This window comes from Sus scrofa, chromosome 13 (genome assembly GCF_000003025.6).
Source record: "Sus scrofa isolate TJ Tabasco breed Duroc chromosome 13, Sscrofa11.1, whole genome shotgun sequence".
NCBI lineage: Eukaryota > Metazoa > Chordata > Mammalia > Artiodactyla > Suidae > Sus > Sus scrofa.
Genome location: NC_010455.5, coordinates 61,246,194 through 61,264,994, shown reverse-complemented (window position 1 = coordinate 61,264,994; position 18,801 = coordinate 61,246,194). Strand labels below are relative to the sequence as shown.

Genomic DNA, 18,801 nt, shown 5'->3' with positions numbered 1-18,801 from the left:
CAGATCTTTAACCCACTGAACGAGGCCAGGGATCAAACCCGCAACCTCATGGTTCCCAGTCGGATTCATTTCCGCTGTGCCATGATGGGAACTCCAAAAGTCAGAACTTTAAGGCTATGTACAAACTTGATGCTAAATCTGACCACCAGAAGGAGCAGTGGAATCACGGCCTGAAAACTGGGATTCTTGTCTAGTTACCAACTGGCTGTGTGACTGTGGGCAAATCACTTCAATTTTCAGAGCTTTAACTTGGTCCAATAACATAAAATGGAGGCAGAAAAACCCTCAAAGTTATTTCCAGATGTGATAGTCTATGAGTAAAACCTCTGTTTTTAATCAGCATAAACAAACTGATCAGTGGCCCTCTTCTTATTCTTTGCAGTGTCTTCAATGAGATAAGGAGAAAATGGTTTTGATGGTTACTCCTCCTATGTGCTCATTTGCTGCAGATGAGTACTTGCAAGATAACTGCAGAGGATTTATTACTGTCCACGATGGTACTACTTTGTACTTGTTTTAAAATAAAAGAATTCAAACATCCACTTCATCATCTGATAAAAGAATTCAAACATCCACCTCATCAATCTGACACTGACTTTGAATGCATTTGAAAGTTATAATTTTGGTCTCCATCCAAAGCCACCTGGATCGGCGTAGCTTTAGACCTGCAAGGCCAAGGCCACTGTGTATGGTGAGCTACTTACTCCACTTGGTCTTTCATTTTTAGAAGAAAGGACTCACAGATCCCCTCCAAAAACCCACAGGGGTTGATCTTGTAAAGAAAAAAAGGACCAGAATTCCCTTGTAGCACAGCAGGTTAAGGATGTGGCATGATCACTGCAGCAGCTCAGGTCACTGCTGTGCCGTGGGTTTGATCCTTGGCCCGAGAACTTCCACATGATGAGGGTGTGGCCAAAAAAAAAAGAAGAGTACTGAAAAATTCTAGGTAAAGATTCTGAGTTGAAAAAAAAAAAGCAAAAGTGCTGGGGCGGGGGAAGGAAGTTTATTATAAGAAATTGGAACAGGTTAATAAAAATTCAGAACCTCCTCTACTGTTTGGATAACTTTCACTCATCCAGTGCCATACACTTTACATGAGAGCTCACTGGGGCCTTGATAAGTATCCTATGACAGAGGAGTTACCTTCATGCCACAGATGAAAAACAAAGGCTCAGAAAAGGTCAAACAAAACATCCAAAGGAACTAAGAAGTGATGGCTGAGCACTGAGCCATCTTCCCTGCTCTCTGATGCCAACAATCTGTGCTCCTTCTACTCACTTCACAAGCAAACCAGAGTCTCATCGCTTTCTGTAGGAAGCGCTTTCTGTTCTGCAGCTCATAGCCCTCCAGGGAAGGAATATGTGTGGGTGACGGGAAGCCAGGGGGCCTGAGGAATTGGCCGAGAGACCCTGAGCACAATGGGCCCCAGAAGAGCACTTATTTATTGAGAACATTTTTTTTTTTTTTTGGCCGCACTCATGTCATGAAGAAATTCCCAGGCCAGGGAATGAATCCACACCACAGCAGTAACCAGAGCCTCAGCAGTGACAAGGCCGGATCCTTAACCCTCTGGCCATGGGAAAACACCTGAGAACATTTACCTGCCAGGCCTGTGCCGAGGGCTCATACAAACCTCATGTGAGTATCCCTGACCCTAGGAAGTTAGCAGTGGTACCATCACTCACTCTACTGGCTAATCTGTGTGGAGGTGGGATGGGAACTCAGCGGCCTGACTCAAAAAAGAATCCTTTGACTAAATGAATTCAATTGAACCATTATTTATTAAACATCTGCTCTGTTCCCCTCTGGCACCTGAATAAACAAAAGATGATTCACCTGGCCTGAGTAGCTAATTTCTAATTACCCACTTTATTGGGCAATCTGGGGACATAGCTCACGGGACCTCTGGGCTGATGACCATGACTGCCCATCTCCTTCTTCCTGAAATTCTCCTCTGCTCAGTTCCCAGGGCCCTGCTGTGCTTGTGACTCCCATCCTGACTGCACGACAACCCCTGGTCATCCTCTGGCCTCTTTCACATTCTGTCCTTAAATATGTTCTCCGCCCAGTTCCCTTCAAGTCAACCTCTTCATTTTCCTGGCCAAGACCTAAAGTAGCAAATGTTTATATTTGGATTTTATCACTTTCACTCTAATGAATCTACCTGATTCATTTACCTAACAAACTGGCATCTACCAGGTGCCAGGTACTGTGTACAGGATAGAACAGTACTTGAGACAACTGTACATGGAAAGGCATAACTCTGCTTCCCTACTGTATGTAGTTCACCACCTGACAGGACACAGTACAAGCTGCCCATTATTAAGTACCTACTATATACCAGGCATTAAGCTAGATGTTCATAAACATTAATTCCTAGTCTCACAACAATCGGCAGGGTTGATACTATACCCATTTAACACATCAGAAGAGAGGTTCCGAACTTCTAAGACCCAAGACCTCGCCCAAGTTCACAGACCTGGGAAGGGGCAGAATGAGGATTTGAATTCAACTCTGTCCTGCTATAAAAGCCTCCAAAGTTCTCTTGTTTCTCCCAGATTCTACATTTCCAGCTGCCTCTTGGACCCTCCATTAGAATCTTAAATGTCACACAGCCACACCCAAGCCCACCGTTTTCCTCCCTCACAAATGCAAGTGAAAAGAAAGGAAGGAAGGAAACAAGAAAACATTGAAGGAAGGAGGTACCAATCGAGCTGGAGAAGAAAGACATAGGCTCTTCAACAGATAAAGTAAGACACGTTAGGACAGCTTCAAAAATAGGATTCCTTGAAAATAAATGTTCCAGAAATCCAGCCTGGACTTTGAATTTTAAATATGTTTGGATGACGTGGGCCTTGTTAGGGACTTCTATTTATGATGAGGATTTATTTCTCTGACAATTCCCACTTATTAGTTGGGTCACCATTGTTTTCGGAGGAAGACAGTGGCAGGGGCCACAATGAAAAATCTCCCCAAACACAAGTTCCTGTTTAATGGTTTCCAATGAATGTGACTGATTTACCTGGACATTTAGTTTTGAAATCATGTTTCACAATCCACAGGAGAGCAGGCACTGCCTTAGCTTCATTTACAAAAGAACCAAGTCCAACCTTTCTAACCAAAATAGCTAACTCTTTGTAGAAGAGTACTTGGTAAGGAGCACATTCTGACTTCCAACAAATCATGTGGTTGGGATCTACTAAGTTCCTGTTTCCCAATTACTCAAGAACTGCATAAAGACGTTCTAGAGGTGGCATTCTAACTATCATACTTTAGAGATAACTAAAAGCTAGCAGCTAAGCTAAACTAAATAGAATATTACCAACAGTTCCTACGAATCCTATCTCACTAAAAATTCCATAATTCAAATTTTAGAATCAGACAGACCCAGGCTGAAATCATGGGTTTTGACATTTACTAGCTGTGACCATGGCTGAGCATGATAATTAAACCCTCTGCACCTCAGTTTACTCAGCTGCAAAATGGGGATAAATGCCATCTGGACTAAGGATATATGAACTTTGCTTAGGGGATGGAATATAGCAGTATCTAATAAATGTACCAGTGATACAACACTGACCATGAATCACTCTTCTCTTAGAGTATTTACCTTCATTAAGTCTATTTGTCTGTAATCCAACCCCAGGCCATCCATCAACCCCAGGACAGCCTCCCTCTATTTCCATAACAAGGGTAGTTACTATTTCTCTTCTGGCCACTTTCATTCTGCAGGCTGTAAACATGGACCTTCATCAAGGCTCCCACAGCCACTGACCCAGACCTAAGTTATAAAAAGAAGAGCGATGGATAAGCAATAAGGTCCTGCTGCAGAGCACTGGGAACTATATCCAATCACTTGTGACAGAACATGATAGGAGATAGTATGAGAAAAAGAATGTATATATATATATATATATATATATATATATATATTTATATGTATAACTGGAACACTCTGCTGTACAGCAGAAATTGACAGCACAATGCAAATCAACTAAAATAATAAAGAATTATTTTATAAACATGAGAAAACTTTAATTAAAAGAAATGCTAAAAAAATAATAATTTGTACCAACAACAACAAATTAAAGAGCAATTTTTCCAAGTAAAAGAATAATGAAGTATAGTACAAGGAAATTTACCCAGTACTAATATAGGAAAAGAATGTGAAAAGGAATGGATTTATGTTTGTGTATAACTGATTCGCTTTGCTGTATGCCTGAAATTAACACAACTTTGGAAGTCATCTATATTACACTAAAATTAAAAAAAAAAAGAATAATGAAAACATTTCCCAGATCCATGGGTTCAAATCTTTCAAATGCTACGTACACTGACAATCATCACGTGGGGCTGCCACACAGCACAACTCCAGGAGGTGCCGTGCATGCAAGATTCCACATGATCAATGTCTGCTGGGGCTGGGGTAATATGCAGCCCAGCTGTCAAGGCTAAATGACCTCTGCCACATACCCCTTCTGATGAACTCTAGGCACACACCTGGAGTTAAAATGGAGATTTCCAGATTTATTCTTCTGAAGTGTTAATAACATGCTAGCAACTTGTTCGAAAGCTGCTTCCCTTTCTAGAATTGGAGGTGAGGAACTGACAAGAGTGAAGGCAAGAGAAAAAGAAGACATTTCAGGGAGAAAGTCAACAACCAATAGAACTATCTGGTACAGAAAAATATTCTCTGGCACTTCATTATCCAAGGGATCCTGTAAGAATGATTCTGCTCAAAGAGAAAAGCGTCTTGTATTAACACTTTGCCGAGTCGCCCAATCCCAAACCAACACCAGCTCCAACTGTGAAGATCTCTCATGAACGCCCCACATTCATGTTTGTGTTTCTTACCTGCAAAGTCGTGCTCTGGTCTGAGAAGGGAGAACTGAAGAACGTGGTCACGATACTCATGACGATTTCAGTGACGTACTTCTCCAAAATTGAGTCTGCGTGTTTCCTGTCACTAGTGTTGTTACAGGCCTGGAGGACAATTAGATGCTTTAGACATTATACCAAAACCTGCAATGAATAATTTTAGTTGTAAAGTTCAGTCATCCATGACTATTCCTGCAGATCATCCTTAACAAAGGAAAGGTAAAAGCCTGCAGATCCATTTAAACCCTGAAGAGATAGCAAAGCAAAAACTAAATCATGGAAAAAAAGAGGTACATCAGCTAGGATATCATGGTGCAGAATCACAAAGTAATAAAACTGGTGTGGGACTGGGAGTTACTGTTGTGGCACAATGGAAATGAATCTGACTAGTATCCATGAGGATGCAGGTTCGATCCCTGGCCTCTCTCAGTGAGTCAGGGATCTGGTGTTGCTGTGAGCTGTGGTGTAGGTTGCAGATGTGGCTTGGATCCTGCGTTGCCATCGCTGTGGTATAGGCCAGCAGCTATAGCTCCAATCTGAGCCCTCACCTGGGAACTTCCATATGCCTTGGGTGTGGTCCTGAAAAAAAAAAAAAATGGTGTGGGATCTACAAGGCCATCACTTTCAAATTCCTACCCACTTGTGGCAAATCTAAAACCCCAAAAGGCAGTTAACAACTATAGTTATACATATTTTCCCTTAAAGTAATAAACTATCCTCCTGTTTAAATCATTCATCTGCTCTAGGCCATAGTCTCCTAAAAGATATAATCAAGGCCCTGAGTCAAATATTATCACTGAGCTCTGCTGTGCACATACTCTCCAAACCTACAAAATCCTCCTATTCAATAAGAATTCTACTGATATATAGCACTATTGAAAATAGTGAGCTACGACTCAAAATAATTGACTGTACAAGTTTTGGGGTGAAGACTGATATTTTAGATTTCACTTGGACTCTACTGCGTAGAATAAGATTAGACATTTGGAAGAACAAGTTTAGAAAATTCATTTTTCAAAGTCAAAATTTTATTACCAAATTCATTAGCACTCTTATTTGAGACATAAAATTGCTATAATATTAAAATTATGAAGTAAGGGGTAAAACGACCAAATTTTATTTACTATCATGTTCTGAGCTCAAAGCGGAACAGTCTGGGGACACATCCAGAAAATGAAGTCAGTTACTGATTTAACAGCATTTTGAACAATTTAAGGCAGGGGCCACCAGGTGAAGGGCTGCTGGCTGTTTATATAAATAAAGTTTTATTGGAACCCAGCCGTGCCCTCTGTTTACATATTGCCACAGCTGCTCTCATGTTACCAGGGCAGAGTTAAGGAGTTGTGACAGAGACTAGATGGTCCACAAAGCCAAGTCTATTCAAATCTGGCCCTTTACAGAAAACTGTGCTGAGTCCTAATTTAAAAAAGCAAAACAGGCCTTCCATTTCAAGGTAAAAACCAGGCAGATAGATAGACAGACAGACAGGTAAATAGGCAAATAGATTTATCTATATCTCTGTCTATCTATCTATCCATCCATCTATGACACCAACACCTGAGTATTATGATCTATGTATCTATCTATCCATCCAGCCATCCAACCATCCATCTATGACACCAACATCTGAGTATTATTAAACACATGGTTAGAAAGAAATTAAGTTCTTGCAGGCTCCTGGTCTCAAACCAGTAACTGTACAGTCAGGCAGAAAATACCACATTCTAGGATTCTATAATGTGCTATTTTCCCCCCTTTTTAGCATTACATTTCTGAAATTGGGATTCATCTCACACTTACTCTCTGAAGGACAGTATTAATTCCCTCCCACTCCAGCCCTAGCACCACAAAATTCCTATTAAATCCATGATGCACCTTGTTAGGTCAGTCTTATGGCTTTAGAGTGAATACTAAGCTCAGTGCAAAGCCAGATCAAGAGAGCTGAAGCTCATCTAATGATTGGGTCAGGAAAGCAACAGACAGTAAGTGAAGTGCTTCACAGGGTCCTTGACACCAGATTGTAGGGGGTAAATGCTCAGACTCAGGAAGCTGTCCTTTGAGGAGAGAGTTCTTGTGAAATAATACTTTATAAATCTGATTTGAATATGTCCCAGGTTATAACTTGCAAATCAGTCCATAAGGGATGAAATAAAAACAAGAAATAACCTACTTTCCCTGAAGGTTGATGAATAAAATCTATTCTCAACTAAGACTAAAGGGCCGAAAGAAATGTGAAGTGTGAAAAGGTAAGAGCCAGGTGCCTCCTCCATGGGCCATGAATCAGCAAATGGAAATTACGTGACTGTTGTCCTTAAGTCTTCACAGGGAGACCCAGACACACACGCACCCCTTACCCTGCCTCCTGAGTTCTAGAAAGCCTTACCCTACAGATGTCAACAAGAAAATTCTCAAACAACTTCCACATGTGATTGCTGGTATAAATCTCCTTCATTTCCACCTCGGTATCCACATAGCAGTGATTCAGGAAGTTAATGTATGCGATTTTCACCTAGAAGAGAGAAAACGGAATTTTCTGAAAAACCAACTCAGTACATGTGGGACTGAGTGTTCCCTCATTTTAACAGTGATAAGAGCAGACCAAGATGGTCATTTCACTTTCCTCTGCCTGCTTTAATTTCTATGATTTTTTTTTCATCTTCAAAATTCACAGCTATCAAGTTCAAAAACAGAGTTTTTGGAAGAGAATATGTTCATGACCTCGAGGTAAAGAATGGAACAAAACACTCCGGCTCCTGAAGAGTATAAAAAAAAGAAGTTCTGTTCACCAAACAGCACTATTACAAGAGTTCAATGACATGATTTGGGAGAAGTTCTCCAGATGTGTGCATGTGAGATGGACATGCCCAAGAAAAACCAGGTAAAAAATTTGATCTGACATTTACTTAAAGGAATATCAAATCTCAAAAAGGCAACATATGGAAAGGGGCTCAACCTCAGTTAGTAATTAAGATAATAAAAGTTGAAACCACTCCACACATACCAGATTGAAAAAGAATTATAAAGGGTCTGATAATACCAAGGATTGGCAACATTTGGGAGCAACAAGAGCCCTGGAGGAGGGATGGCTGCGAGAAACCCCTTTACATTATCAAGCCGAATGGCAGAAAAGCACCTTGTCTGACCCAGCCCTTCTACTGCTAAGTGTACACATGTGTGCCAGGACCCGTGGGACATATTGGTCCTAAGAGCCAAAAAGCAAAAATAACCAAATGAGCATCGACACAAGTACAGAAAATCATATTGTGGGACAATGATGCAGAGCAATGCTCCAAAACAAAGAAATGAATACAGCTGCACATGTCAGGATGGGTAAGTCTTAACACCATATGGCTGAACTGTAAAAGGCACAGAAGATGCAGAAAAGAAGTTTAAAAATGGGGAAAACTAAATTATACTGTTTAGGGATATACAAAGAAAATTACATAAAGGTCACCTCACCACTACCTCAGAAGACACCCTTTGTGGGAGTGAAGGCACTGGGAAAGGACACAGGGGAGAGATGTGGCATGTTTCCTGACCTGGGTGGTAGTTAGAAAGCTATTTTCTTGGTAATAATCCTTACGATATGTAATTCACAACTATGTACTTTTCTATGCTTATGTTGTATTTCAAACAAATATGGGTTAAAAAAAACCAAGCTATTATACCTCCCTTACCTATAATAAGAGAAATGCAAATTACAACCATAGCAAAGAATCAAATTCATCTATCAGATAAATGAGAATCCAAAAGTTTGAAAATATACTGTATGGACCAGACTGTGAGAAAAATGCCATCTTTTTATTTTCTTCTTATTTATTATCATTATCACATTATATAATACACTGGTTCAACATTCATGGAGGAAAATTATATACAATTCATGGAGGTCCATCTGTACAATGAAAATTTATATAACCATAAAAAAGGAATGCAGGACCTCTTTATGGACTGATATGAAGAGTGTTTGTGGAATGCCACCTTTTGTTTCAAAAGTGGAGGGCAAGGGAAGAAAGTTTATATATTTGCAAGTGTTTATACACACAACTCTGAAAGGATACACTAGAACCTAATAAATAATTTTCTGCAGAGTATAGGGAACAGACACAGAAGATTTTTCACAGTTTATTCCTTTATGGTCTTTATTATCTTAATTTTTCAAAATGTATTAACTTTTTCAAAAATTAATCTAAAAAATAGTACATATAATATATGCTACATATAGAAATGCGTGTATATGTAGTTTAAAATATAAACTAATGGTATCTATTTTAAAACACTCAAAGGTAAAATATATACTGTATGATCCATTTTTTTGTTACTAGCCAAATATGTGAATAGGGAAAATGCAAGCTGGAAGGGTTTACTTCAAGAACCTAATAGGGAGTTCCCGTCATAGCATAGCAGAAATGAATCTGACTAGGAACCATGAGGTTGTGGGTTCAATTCCTGGCCTTGCTCAGTGGGTTAAGGATCCGGCGTTGCCGTGAACTGTGGTGTAGGTCGCAGATCACTTAGATCTGGTGTTGCTGTGGCTCTGGTGTAGGCCAGCAGCAACAGCTCTGATTAGACCCCTGGCCTGGGGACCTCCATGGTGTGGCCCTAAAAAGACAAAAAACAAAAAACAAACAAACAAAAAAAAACCTAGCAGGTATTTATTATGGGTGGTGAAAGTGTAGATTATTTTCTTTTTCTGATTACCTATAGTGCCTGAATATTTTATAGTTATCATTCATGATTTTTATAATACAAGTTATTTTAAAGAATAAACTTAAGAGTAGGATGTACATGTGTATGAACTGTATCTCAATCACTCTTTATGGCATTTTTTAAATAGTTCATTCAGGTCAAATGCTCTTTGCTCAACATGTGGAATTATTAGCCCCTCAGAGCTGAAGCCTCTTGTGGAAGTTTCCCATTCTTCTTCAAGGAGACAGAATGATTAACTTCTCCCGTCATTCTTCTCAAATAACACCAGTGCTCAAGAAGATGTTATTGCAGCCAACGGAAATCGCATAACATGAGCTACAAGTGTCAAAACCATGTGCTTCCACCTGGGTCTGCACCAGAAAGCCTCCCATCCAGCCACAGCCCCACACAGCACGTGGGGAGACATGAGAAGAGGCCACCATTCTGGGGGTATATTCACTTACTTCAGGGATGCAGTCCTCATGAGTCACCACGCGGACAATGTCATCCAGCGGGAGCAGGGAGTTGCACTTGATCTCTGTGTAGACGTTCTTGCCTTCTGTGCAGACAGCGAGAAGCTCCACCAGGTGGATGTGGTACATGAGAGGGCTGTTCTCATCCATCCTGTCCCGCTCTGACCTCATCATCTGGATCAGGGTCTGGAAAGAGGCTCTGTCATTGTAGAACACAAGGACATCCTCTCCTGAATTAACCAGCTGTAAGACATAAAAGAACAAAACCTGTTTATATTACAACCTTGCAGGGCTGGGGGAGGCATGAAAAAAAATAATCTATTCAGAGATAGAGAGATGTTCTGCTGGCACTGACCTTCTAAAACCAGTCACACCTGTATTCCTAAACTCATCTGCATTTCACTCATTTATATTATTAAACAAAGATTTTCATTGCTAGACTCTTTCCTCTATCTACAGTTTAAGCTCACAAACACAAGGTCACACACTCATACACACACACGCACACAATTACTTTTTGTCCCTTCGTATGGCTTCTGGAGAGGGTGCAAGTTCACACAGAAAAGATTAAATAATTCTTAGGTTTCTAGGGAACACCAGTTGAAGGTATAGAGAATTGACAGTTGTCACCTCAGCCATGACCATGTCTTGACACTTCTTAATGAATTTCCCTTCAGCCTTAACAATAGTCTGCAAGAACTTGATGTACTGGACGTTTCGACCGTGAGTTTCAATGCAGTGAACAAAGTGCTGCACGACTCTCTCGTTGATCTCACTGCAGAGCTGGAAATTGTTCATGAAGATGTGCTGCATTGTAACCGCCTCCAGGATCTGGCACAGGAACAAGAAAGGGGCACAAGGACATGGTTAAATGAAGAGCAAAAGGGAGAAAAAGGGAGCCCACCATACACATGGGGAGAAGAGCATTTAACCCAGGAAAGTCTCTTGCTCCATTCTTGCTTCTGCACTGCCTTCGTTTTTACTAAGCTTTTTCGATCAGGTGTAGTAAACCCATAAGACAGTACCCTAATCCTAAGTATTCTGCTAAAAGAATTCCAGAGGGAACTCTAGTAGCCAGACCAAGAAACAAAACAGTTCTCCTTTATGCTCACCCCCTAATTTTAGTACCATTTTGATTTCCAAAGCCACAGATTAGCTTTGCCTGTTTTTGAACCTCATGCATTCTCTTCCACCTGGCTTCAACACTACTTTTCCAATTTTCCCACCCATGTTGTCGCACATATGACTAGTTTGTTCATTGTCAACTGCCATGTTATGTTCTGCTGCATGAATATACCACAATTCGTTTATCTGTTCTACTGTTGAGGGATATTTGGGGGAGTACCCAATTTTAAGGGTAAATAGTCATACTAATCTTATTACAAATACAATGAATAGTGCCACTCTCAACATTCTTCGAAATGTCTTATGGTCGACATAATATATACATTTCTGTTGGGTTTATACCAAGGGCATAAGTGTTGGGCTGCAGACTTTAAATATGTTTGGCCTTAAAAGGAACTTCCAAACAGCTTTGAAAGATGTTAATTTACATTTTTCATTGCAGCTACTCTACAGCCTTGTACTTAGTAATGCCAGTCTTTTAACTGCAGTCCTATTTCGTTGTTCGTATCTTACTTAATTTGCATTTCCCTGATGACAAATCATGTTGAGGGCCTTGTCATATTTACTGGCCATTTAGATAACCGCTACTACAAAGTGTCCCATTTTAAGGTTTTTTTAATCCATTTTAAAAAGTGGGCTTGGGAAGTTTCTGTGTGGTACAGCGGGTTAAGGAACTGGTATTGCTGCAGCTGTGGCACAGCCTGTAAGTGCAGCACAGGTTTGATCCACATGCTGCAATTGTGGTCAAAAATAAAAGTAAAAAGTGGGCTGTGTTTTTCCTTATGGACTTTCTGGAGTCTGATATATATTCTGGGTATGAACTCATTGTTGGACTTGCAAACTGTGTCTTCTACAATTTCTTGGTCTGCCTTTGCTTGCTCCTTTTGTTTGTTTTGTTTGATGGCTGTACCTGCAGCATATACAAGTTCTCAGGCTAGGGCTGAATTGGAGCTGCAGCTGCCAGCCTATACCACAGCCACAGCCACACTGGATCTGAGATGCAGCTGTGACCTACACTGCAGCCTGTGGCAATGCTGGATTCTTAACCCACTGAGCAAGACCAGGGATTGAATCCATATCCTCATGGGGGCTACATCAGGTTCTTAATCATTGAGCCACAATGGGAACTCCTGCCTTTGCTTGCTCTTAATGGTGTCATATGATGAATAAAAGTTCGTAATTTTGAGGAAGTCCAATTTATTGGTATTTTCCTTTATCATTAGTGCTCTCTTCATACTGTGTAAGAAAACTTCATCTTCCACAAGGTCATTAAGATATGGTCGGGTTCTCTTCTAAAAGCTTAAATTTCTACTTTTTACTCAGAATTACTCAGATACTGGGTTTTATGATTGGTCTGAGGTAGGGACCTTTAACCCTTTCATTCTTTGCCGTTTTTCCTAATATGGCATAGAGGAAATATTAGCCTACAATATCCTTTTCTACAATAGTCCTTTTCCTGGAAAGCTCCAGCAGTACTGACCAGTGTGTGTCTGTGTGTGTGTGTGTGTGGCTGTGTACGTGTGTGTATGTGTCCCCATATACTAGGAAATTTTATACTGTTTACAAAGCCAAAAATTAGACCTTGCCTAAGAGTTCACTGGTATGGAAATGGTTTTTTAAAAGTTATAGCCTTCCATGAAATGCCATGAAGACATCAACACAAATGAGCAAAATTTCTATATCTCCGACTTTCAAAGATAGCCACAGTGTGTTAAATGAAAAAAAAAAAAAGCAAAATATAGACCAAGGTGTATAGTGTGCCACCTTTTTCTTTAAAAAGTGTGCAACACATATGTAAGATATTTTAAAAACATGTTTAACAAACTAAAATGTAACATTGTTATGTTTTACATTGATATATTATGTATTTGTGTAAACACAGAAAACTTCACACATGATCTCAAGAGAATGCAGCTGGACAGTGAGAGCTAGCACTTTTCCATGGCTGGAGTTTGATATAATGGGAAATGTTGTTAAGAAAAAATAGGGGTATATCTTACCTTCCCCTACTGCCTACCGCCTCTTCCTCCCTCCTCCCACCCTTTTTTTTTCCTCTAAAAAGACAGGGAGTATTTACATCCTCTTGAAGTTGATCAAAATGTTCCCCCTTGGAATGAATATTGCATCATAGCACGTCCCAGTGGCCACAACAGCCCATGAACAAGGTGTTCTTTGCGCTTCCTGTTTCCCCTCCCTCCTCCCAGCACAGATTTCCAGACAGGCCTCCAGTCTTACCCCTGGGTTGAGAAACAGGTTTATGTGTTTGTGGAGCAAAGTTTGATTCTGCTGGTTGCCAGCACAGAAATTCTGCAGAAACTCATGAGCCAGCCTCATTATCTCCTGCATCTTGGTATCTTCGGCCTACGTGGGAGGAGGCAGACAAAAAACAGTTTGAAAACAGGGCTTGCCTTTGACAAGAGAAGGTCAACAGGACAAAGCACTGATCTCTTGGCCAGCAGCCAGGTCCTATGACGCCCCCCAGCCCCTCCTACTAATGTGAGGCTGGGGAGGTGTTTGCTGAGGGCCTGCTGTATGAAAACAAGGAGGGGCTGCCCTGCTGACCCTGAAGAAGAGCCAGTAACTTGTATATGTTTCCTGGATAAAAGTGGACTCTCTCCCACTAGCCGAGGGAGGAAATGAAAAGATTTTATTTGCGAAACAGGCAAGAGACACTGTGGTATACGGAATGATTGGCCAACAGGGACCTGCAGTATAGCATCAGGAACTCTACCCAATATTCTGTGATGGTCTCTGCAAGAAACACATTCGAAAAAGAATGGACGTGTGTACATGTGTCACTGAATCACTCTGTTGTTCAGCAGAAATTATTACAACCATGTAAATCAACTACACATTAATAAAATTTTCTTAAAAAAAAAAAAGAACCTACTAGCAGATGCAAACTCATATACAGAATGGATAAACACCAAGGTCCTGCTGTACAGCACAGGGAACTAGATTCAATATCCCATGGTAAACCATAATGGAAAAAAATATGAAGAAAAATGTACATGTATGTATAACTGAATCACTGTGCTCTACAGCAGAAATTAACACAACATTGTAAATCAATTATACTTCAATAAAATAAATTTTAAAAAAGAAAGAAAAAGGCAACAGAGCAGGAAAGCTAGAAGAAAGTCTCTGGAATTCCACTGTCTAGTACTGGCTGAAATTTCTGAACCTCTCACTTCTGAAAACATGGACTGAGAACCAAGCAGGGGCTACTTCAACACTGGCAGTGAGCCCGCATCTCCCCAGCTCTTGGACACAATTTTTGTTTATTTGTTTGTCTTTTTAGGGCCACACCCACAACACATAGACGTTCCCCAAACTAGGGGTTGAACTGGAACTATAGCTGCCGGTCACAACCACAGCCACAGCAATGTCAGATCCAAGCCACATCTGTGACCTATACCACAGCTCACAAAGTCAGAGCCTTAACCCTTTGAGCAAAGCCAGGTATTGAACCTGCATCCTCATGGATACCAGTCAAGTTCGTTACAGCTGAGCTACAATGGGGAACTCCCTCAGACACACATTTTTAAGTTGTCTACCTATGGACACACTAGCTTTTGATAGGACATAACATGCAGAGCGGAAATCTCTTCAGATACTAATAAGTCAGGGCTAAAGGCATCTGTCTTAACTCCTTTCCCTGTCCCCTCAGGCACATAATTTAATCAAAGACTTAGTTTTCCTCATAAACTGAGGATAATATCTGTCTCTGGCATTTCACATGGTTCATTTTGAGATTCTCTTTTCATAAAGATGCCTACTCGATAAGCAACAAGGATATACTGCACAGCACAGGGAAGTATGGACTTTATCTTGTAATAATTTTTGGCAGAGTATAATCTGTAAAAATACTGAATCACTTTTCTGTATACTTGAAACTTATATAATGCTATACAATTACACTTCAATTAAAAAAAAACCCCAATACTCAGTATTTCTAAAGAGTAAGACACCTATGATAGGACAATGATATAAAACCTATTGCCACTTTGCAGTTCTAAACAAGCAAATATTTAAAATGATAAAAACAACTGAGAATGCCCACGTGTCTCCTAAGTCATCTCACACACATTCCCTCACTTCAGAGGCCAGAAGAGAGAGCAGCTGTTGAGAAACCTGAAACCAGACTGTCAGACCTTATGCCAGATCTATCACTTTCCAGCCACGTGACCTTGAACAAGTGACTTACCTTTTGGTTCCCTCATGTGTAAAATGGAGCTGGTAAAAGTGCACACGTCAGACTGTTGTTATGAAGATTAAGTGAGAAAAATTCATGTCAAGAGCTTGAACAGTAATTACTCAATAAATGTTAGCTACTGGTATTGGTCTAGACTAAGTGTGAGCAAACTTTTTTTGCTTAGATCCCAAGACACATACGTTAAGGCTTTATGGGTCAAAAAGAAAAACAGAGGACATGAGGCACAAATCACTAAAAATTTAAATGAATTTATTCAAAAACCCATTCTTAGCGCATATGCTGTATGAAAATAGGTGGTGGGCTGGAGGGCATGGAGGCATAGAGTCTGCAGTTTGCCCACCTTGGGCTAGACAGTGATCCTGTGAGAAAGCAGAAGATATCTGTCGAGAACCCTGCTAGAAGGAATCTGAGCTACCAGTGTGACCAACAAAGCAGGAGATCTGAGGACACTGATAGCAAGTCCCAGAACAACACAGTGGGTATTACATTTGTCTCCCATTTACAGAGAGCATGGCAGAGCTTCTACCTTCAGGATACCAGAGGCTTGGGGCAGACACTGCAGCAGCTTTAAGCCCCTCTGCATTCTTTCATTTCTTCAGCTAATAAAGGAATCTGCTAGCACACAAGCTGACAAAAAGCTTCTGGCCTTCGAAGCAGATTTTGACAGGGTAGCAAGATCACAAAGACATCACAGAACATGAGGTGACCTGTTAGTAGTAATCCTGCCACTGTTCTCATACACCCGACTGTCTGTACCCATCCAAACACCAAACAAATCTCACACACACACACACACATTCAACCCTTTGAGCTACCAATTCCAACTGAATCTGGTTCCCTAGAGATCACTTTAACACTTTTCTGTGAATGAACAGCTCTCATTAAGGAAACTGATAATATGAGGCAAAGCCAAAGCCAGCAAACTCTCTCCTTGCATTCTTGACACACAGGGAGGCAAATCAACTTGCTGGTTCTAGTCCAAGTGTCAGCCAAGTTTAGATGATTTGCACACCTATATTAATTTCAGGTTATTTAAATCCTTGACCCATTGGAAGGATTAAACTTGTACTTTATTTGCAGCTGGTCAAAGGCCTAACTCATCTGATTCACAGTCTCCCCATAACTAAGGAAGAGGCCTTTGCTGGGAACTTCCTGGAGTGCACGGCAGCAGGTAAAGGTTTGTTACTTATGAAGGTGAGATATAGGTTAAGGTGGAAGGCACAGCAGTCTAAGGCCCCGGCTCCACAGCTGGGCAGAGCTGACTCTTCTCTGTGCAGCTGGGCCCTCCAGGTAAGTTACTAAACCTCTCTGGCCTCAATTTTCTCTAAAACGGGGCTACTAATAGTACCACCTATCCCATCTGGGTGTCCTGAGGATTAAATAAGTGAGTAACATAAAGGGCCTCAGCACGGTGCCTGGCACCCTGAAAAGAGTAGGCAGTGAACCTTCTTCAGGCAACTCAAGAGTGAATCTCTAGGAGCCCCTGCTCAACTCAAGAGACCAGCGTCTATGTCCTTGGACTCCAAGCTTTCCTAAGCCTCGGTCTCTATCAAGTGGGGACCAGACGACTGTCATACTCGGTTTTGGTTTTTGTTTTTTCCTTTTGGGCCGCCCCAAGGCATATGGAGGCCCTGGGCCATGGATCAGATCCAAGCCATATCTGGACCTACGCCACAGGTGCAGCAACACCAGATTCTTTAACCCACTGTGCCAGACTGGGGATAGAACCTGCACCCCGGCACTTCAGAGTTGCTGCCAATCCTGTTGTGCCAGAACAGGAACTCCCATACTGGATTTTAGAAGCTTGAATGAAGGCTTTTGAAAGTACTCTGTAAGTCCATATGGATGCAAATGCTATCTTACTTCCCTAAATCCTATCACAGGCAATGATGAATGATGACATTAAAAATGGGTGACATGATATAACATCTAGCAACAGGAAACAAGACCTGGAGCAAAGCTTGTAAGGGGAACAACTTAACTGGTTGTCAGCAGGCAAGTGAGGACTTCCCAAGTGTGAGAATCCCATTCCTGCATGCATTTAATAACTAGTAGTCTTATATTGGCTGAGCAACACTATAGACAAAGCTATATGGCACACACCCCTGTGCAGAGACAGCTCTGTCCACTAGGACCTCTGTGTTCAGACCAAGCTGTCCCCATCCAATGTGATAAGGAAGTAAGTAAGGGGACAATGAGGATAATAAATGGACTCCTCCTCCTCTTTTTCTTTTTTTTTTTTTTGGCTGTGTTTGTGGCATGCAGAAGTTCCTGGGCAAAGGATGGGACCTCAGCCGAAGCAGTGACCCAAGCCACAGCAATGACAATGCCAAGTCCTTAACCACTAGACCATCAGGGAACTCCTGGACCCCTTCTCCTTACTAGAACTAAGTGGAGGAAAGTTATGGGTGGTTTTGCCTCATTTTGGGGATGCTCTGTTTGTTTCATGTAAATGACCTAAGGTAGCTTTATCGTCACAATTGCCCTTGGAGTGTCGGCCATGAGCCCGGGTGCCCACCTTCTCGTAGGGAATCTGCAGCAGTTCCAGTACCACAGCATGGGCACCCATGTTCCTCAGCAGGCGCTGCTGCTGCTTCCTGCTCTTCCTCACAGTCGCGCTCTCCTGAACACACAATCTGCTGAGTCGGATCAAAATCTGGTAGGAAGAAAGAATCGGCATTTCTCCTCTGACCCACACCTCAGTTCTGAGGATCCAACAAACAGCCTGGCAACTACGGTTACTGACACAACATTGTACACTTGTATTTGCTAAGAAAAGATCTTAAGTTCTCCCCCCATAACCTCATCCCCCCAAAACCTAACTATGTGAGTGATGGATATGTTAATTACCTTGATTGAGGTAATCATTTCAATATATATATATATATATATATACATATATATATATATGAAGTCATCACACTGTACGCTTTAAGTATGTTATAATTTTGTCCATTATACCTCCAAGCTGGAAAAAAGTCTTTAAAGAAAAGAAGAAATCAACCTCAGAAAACTAGGAACCATAGTTGGGAAAAGACTGCAGGGTGTGGTACAGGCAAGGAGGCAGAAGGGATCACAATACATGAAGAACATAAAAAGAGGGAAATTCTGCTAACATGGTGTAATCCCTACTGACTGTATAAAACCAAATCCACAACTGGCTAAGAATATGTCTTCCAGAATAACCAGTGGATTATGGCTCCATCAGCAAGTGCGATGGTTTCCAATCTCTGAAAATAGTATGAGGCAGCATCCTTGCCAAGGACTTTGGCAGAGTTTGCTCTAAGATCAGAAACACAAAGCTCCCAACTCCCCACTTAGAACCACCCAATGCCAAGATTCCTAAAGAACCTCAGTTCTCATTGGTGGCCACCATGCACCAGCAACCAAGATAAATCCTTGACAATTTTACCATTTAAC

General features: G+C 41.2%; 1 protein-coding gene across 9 annotated transcripts in view; it reads right to left on the bottom strand.

The window, feature by feature from the left end:
- ITPR1 (inositol 1,4,5-trisphosphate receptor type 1) overlaps positions 1 to 18,801 on the bottom strand; it is a 330,788-nt gene that overhangs the window by 133,924 nt on the left and 178,063 nt on the right. For all 9 annotated transcript variants that reach the window (XM_021069280.1, XM_021069282.1, XM_021069278.1 and 6 more), the window contains 6 exons: positions 17,900 to 18,037; positions 13,401 to 13,526; positions 10,671 to 10,871; positions 10,032 to 10,283; positions 7,262 to 7,387; positions 4,855 to 4,983 (listed from right to left, as the gene is read on the bottom strand). In XM_021069280.1, coding sequence (XP_020924939.1) covers positions 4,855 to 4,983; positions 7,262 to 7,387; positions 10,032 to 10,283; positions 10,671 to 10,871; positions 13,401 to 13,526; positions 17,900 to 18,037 — 972 coding nt within the window. The remainder of the gene's footprint in view (positions 1 to 4,854; positions 4,984 to 7,261; positions 7,388 to 10,031; positions 10,284 to 10,670; positions 10,872 to 13,400; positions 13,527 to 17,899; positions 18,038 to 18,801) is intronic.